The sequence below is a fragment of the Cucurbita pepo genome, unplaced genomic scaffold, assembly GCF_002806865.2.
Source record: "Cucurbita pepo subsp. pepo cultivar mu-cu-16 unplaced genomic scaffold, ASM280686v2 Cp4.1_scaffold000467, whole genome shotgun sequence".
Lineage (NCBI taxonomy): Eukaryota > Viridiplantae > Streptophyta > Magnoliopsida > Cucurbitales > Cucurbitaceae > Cucurbita > Cucurbita pepo.
The window spans coordinates 21,653-26,582 of NW_019646697.1; the positions used below are offsets into that span (position 1 = coordinate 21,653).

Here is a 4,930-nt window from a genome sequence, read left to right on the forward strand (position 1 = left end):
AGGTGGTGGGTATTGGTTTTGGAGCAGCGTGAGTGGTGTGGTGTGGTGTGGCAGATGATACACATACCCACTCAGAATCTCAGAACTGACTGGACAACACTCCCCCCACCCCTCCACTCCTTCAAACAAAAATTTAAAACTCTATATTGAATTAATTTATTAACGGTGGGCTTGAACTGTTACACTGAATAGGTTGACAGGATAGTCTATGCTGTTAAGGGCTCCCTTGTCCTCCCTACGACATTTTTTCCAAATTTATTTTATTTTATTTTATATGAAATTAAATTGTGAAATAATTTAATAAATAAAAATGGAAATAAAATAAAAAAACCGGTCCGGTTGAGTTTGAATTGGGTTGGAACAAATAACAATACAACGCATTTTTCGGATCTGCACGAGAAGGCGTGCCCAGTCTCCACTGTCCCCACAGTGCTATAACCCTTACCCCCTCCCTTTTCTCTTTCTCTGTATCTTCTGCTTTTCAATTTTTATTTTTTATTTTATTTTATTTATGTATAAATATTTATTTGCTACATAATAAATCAATATTAATGAATCTTTTTATATTAATAATTAAATTTGAAACTTTATAATATTATTGGAATGCATATCAAAATGTTTGTTTTTAAATACTTTTTCAAAAGGAAACTTATTAAAGGTTTAGGAATGCAATTTGATAAAATAAAAAATTTGTTAAAAATTAATAAAACATGACAAATTTGGAGGCTGAAAAGTAAAATGATTATAATTAAATGTTTAATACCGTAGATTTAAATAGTTTATGAATTTATTATAAATTATTTTTATTTATTATAAATTTAGAGGTAATTTAAAAAAAAAAATATATTAAACAATAAAAAAGTAATTTTGGAGATTAAACTTCCATTAGTTATATTATACAGAGAAGGGTTTAGATGTATTGAAGTTTAATGGCTTGGTGTGTCGTTTCTCTTTCTTTACCTTCGTCTGCAACTAGAAATGGAAGAATCCCTTCAATTTTGACCACCCAATTGAAACTTTCGACTTCCGGGTCTTGCATTTCTCAATCGAACACTAACCAAGTGGAGCAGCCAAATCCCAAACCCAAACCCAAAGCCCTGAGTTAAGGTTTGTTAACCCAAATCAAAAGAATGCTTCTCTTGAATCTTGATCTTCTTCTTCTACAGCACCATCGATTCCTGTCTCTTTGAAAGGTTTTAAGCGTTTCTGGTGTTAAGATCCTCTAATGGTTGTTGTACAGGCCACCAAGCTTAGCCTCCCTAACCCTTCTCTCTCGTCCCCTCATATCACTTCCTTTCTCTTTGAACCCCATTCCCTTTCTCTTGCTCTAATGCACTCTGATTCTTCTTTCTCTCTCTACCCTTCATTTTCCCCTTTCTTTCTCTCCTCCCTTCCGGCCCCTCAACTGGTTGTGCCTTCTCCCTCTTCTTCTGCGGCCTTCGTTGTCCTTCGGAATTCTGATTCCAACTCTGATTCTAAAGTTCTGTTTGTGGTCTCTGGCCCCCATCAGGGCGGCTCTCGAATTCTCCTCCGGTTTTATGTTTTGGAGACTTGTAATTTGTTCAGGAGAGTTCGAGTTGTTTGCACGCAGAAGGATCTTCGATCTGATGATAAATTGGGTGTTTTGGTTAATTTGAGACATGGGCTTTCGGTTCGTTTAGCTGGGTCGGTCAATTTCTTCGCCATGTACTCTATTTCGAGCTCCAAGATATGGGTTTTTGCGGTGAAGATGGTGGCCGGCGGTGATGGTAGGGATGATGTGATGGATTTGAAATTGATGAGGTGTGCTGTGATTGACTGCTGCAAACCCATTTGGTCGATTAGCATTTCTTTTGGGTATTTGCTTTTGGGGGAAGATAATGGAGTTAGGGTTCTTAATTTGAGGCCTTTTGTGAGAGGGCGCGGTCGAAAAGTTAGAAATCTGAATGCCAAACGTGAAGTTCAGAAGTCATTTTTGCCTCATGGAGAAGTTTATGGAACTTCTGGTGGTACCGACTTGAATGGTGGTTCCCTTTTTGTTGGCAACAATGGACTCAACGAACATGCCAGTAAAAGTGATGATGCTCAAAGTTCAGCGATTTGCAATGGATCCTTGGATGGGAAGTTGGACAAACATTTTGATTCTGGTGAGTTTAGAAATCTATATGACTTATTTTCTTTATTAGCCATATTGGTCGTGTATCCTGGAATTTGAAACTTCAGCTAATACTCTGTTGATTTTTTATTCGTTCTGAAAGTTTAATCACAAGTTTAATCCCGGGAGCTTTCGCCGTGCGTAAGAGTAATTCAAACACTAGGAGAATCCGTGATTATCGTATGTTAACAATGATTTCTTTGTAGGAATTTATCCTTGAACTTAAATTGTGGTAGGAGTTTGTTGAGTCTGTGGTCACAGATTGAAAATAATTTATCAGCTGAAGTTTGAGACTGAGCGATAAAAGTTTGAGGAGTTTGGAACAATGCTTTATTCGAAGTGTATGCTTTTAGTAACGACAGGAGTGTCCAAGAAAGCTTGCTTCATTATAAATGAAGGAGACGGGAGAAATCTATCGAGTTGGTATCGAGTTGCTGCATTGGTGTAGGGGAGGTTGAATTGAAACAATATCTAAATTCGAGATTTCTGCCAATTATAATGTGAAGCTCAATGATCCATGGGATATGAAATAAAGCCTTCCTTGTTGGGTATCGCAGATAGACGTATCGTTTTTTTTAGCTGATTCATTATGGATGGATACACGCAACATTTCTTTAACTGTGGCCAGCTACCTGATTTGCACTCAAATACTTTTCATGACAACAACATATGTTTGATCTATTATATTAGCTAACGACTTGTTTTTTAGGTTTTCCTTATATGGCCCGGACATGGGTGCTGAAGGTGCCGTCCTTTGGTTTATTTCATAAGGATGCCTCTAGATGGTAAATTACTGATTGTTGAAGAGGTTTAACTTGGATAGTTCATTCATATCCAAAAAAAAACTTGGACAGTTCACCTATTTTCCACTTGAAACGAAATCCTTAGCTGGAGTGACGATCTTTGTTTTTCAATGTCTATTATATTATTATTATTGCTATAATTTCTGGATCTCGTTCATGCCAAAACATTGTAGTTGTCAAGTTGTTGGCATATGCCTCTGATCGTGTATTTTTAATCGCAGTGAGAGCAAGATCTGTAAAATTGAGACAAGATTCGAGCGAAGGAGGACTATATTTTGTGGCGCTGAAGGGCAGAGGAATTGAAGATCTGAGATCTGCAAAAATGATGCCATTAAAGGCATTATCAATTCAAGCACTTTCTCCCAGGAAAATCTTAATCCTGGACTCTGTTGGTGATTTACATCTGTTGCACCTTGCTAGTAGTGCTAATGGATCAGATTTTTCGTACAATATTCGACCATTGCCTCATCTAATGAAAGTTCAAACGCTGACCAGCGTTCCTGATACATCCATAAGTATGCTTGTCCAATTCTTTGTTCTATACGTTTCTTCTCTTTGCTACCTTTTCAAAGGATTCTCCTTGTTTTTAGTCATTCTATTAGGTGCTTGAAAGAGAGAAAAAATATACTGGAAGGTTGGCCAAAGTTGTTTGTACAAGTGTGAGCCTCGAAGGAACCCCAAGATGCCCAAGTTGATTGGGCCACTATGTTGCATTCTCTGTAGGCAGGTGTCAAAGGACGTCGATCATATCCTATGGAGCTGTAATTTACCCCATGCTGTTTAGAGCAAACAACGAGTTCGGCTTGAGTTTGAATAGACATAGGGGTTTCAAAGAGATGATTGAGAAGTTTAGTCTCTACCCTCCATTCCCGAGAAAGAAAGGTTTTCGTGGCAGGCTACGGAGTGTGTTGTTTTATGGGGCCTGCGAAGGGAAAAGAATAATAGAGTCTTTTGAGGGCTTGAGAGGTGTTAAAGTGATGTTTGGCTTGTTGCTATTTCACAACTCTCAGAACTAATAGAAATATAATACTTTTTCAGGGAATCAAACTGTCTGGCTATCTGACAAGCAACATTCAGTTCATATGATGATGATACCTGATGTTGATTCTGATGTCCCTGAAAATAGGGGAAATGAGAGCGAGGAAGTCCCGATGAAAAAAATATCAGGTCTCTATCGATGCAGATGTTTCGGGTTATAACTTATTGGTCTGAATAATATTTGTATTATCAAGAACTAGGAATTGCGTATATGCTCAACTTAGTCCCAACTTTGGGTTGTTTTCATTGACAGATATGCAAGTTATATTTGCTGGTGAAAAGATTCAAGATATAACATCCTTGAGCACGAATGCTGTTTTAATTCTTGGACAAGGTAATTTCTTGTTATTCGTATCGAAATTCCTGCAAACACTTTGTTGTTGTATGTGAAAAAATTGATCTATGCTGCATGCTATCATTGCTTGTGTTTTAAAGATTATGTTGCAAATGGAACTACCCTGCCTGCTATTTTGAGTGCCTGTAGTGTTTGATTGGCTGCCAAACACCATTTTATTTTTTAAAGTACTTTCTGGATATTCGAAAAAGGATCCCAAATGCACTACTAATTTGGATTTGGTCTAATCAATATAGAGAGACTTTTATCCAGTTTAACCATGGGTTGTAGGTTCAAAACGTGGAGGCTCGGGGACATGAGAAACTTTGTGCGCATCCTAGTTACGTCATGTATGTTTTTAGGGTCAACTGGTAGTTCCCTTTTGCCTTTTCTAATCCAATGATCAATCAAAGGTTGGAGAGCTTTCTTTCAGGGCTACTATTATATTTCTCTAATTGTAACTCCAGCCACGTACTCCGTAAACAGGACCGCTGGNCCCATTTTTTTGTCTTTCCTAGTTGATTTAATTTTTTTTCTAGAAATTATAATTAATTCTTTAAATATGTAATGACCAATGTTCAGGATTCGAAATCCATATTGTACTAACAGTTTCGTGCGACA

At 37.4% G+C, this 4,930-nt stretch overlaps 1 protein-coding gene across 2 annotated transcripts; it reads left to right on the forward strand.

Moving 5' to 3' along the window:
• The first annotated feature begins 913 nt into the window (after nucleotides 1–913).
• Nucleotides 914–4,770, forward strand: LOC111785374. 2 transcript variants are annotated; one of them, XR_002813665.1, is made up of 4 exons: nucleotides 914–2,126; nucleotides 3,159–3,452; nucleotides 3,528–3,903; nucleotides 3,976–4,099. XR_002813665.1 is itself a non-coding variant. In XM_023665786.1 (4 exons), the coding sequence occupies exons 1-4, from the start codon at nucleotides 1,226–1,228 to the stop codon at nucleotides 4,363–4,365; spliced, it is 1,461 nt and encodes a 486-aa protein (XP_023521554.1). In that variant the 5' UTR covers nucleotides 915–1,225; the 3' UTR covers nucleotides 4,366–4,770. The 2 variants fall into 2 exon arrangements, 1 of the variants encoding a protein (XP_023521554.1); XM_023665786.1 differs by lacking the exon at nucleotides 3,528–3,903 and adding an exon at nucleotides 4,229–4,770 and having other exon boundaries at nucleotides 915–2,126; nucleotides 3,976–4,104.
• The last annotated feature ends 160 nt before the right edge of the window (nucleotides 4,771–4,930 follow it).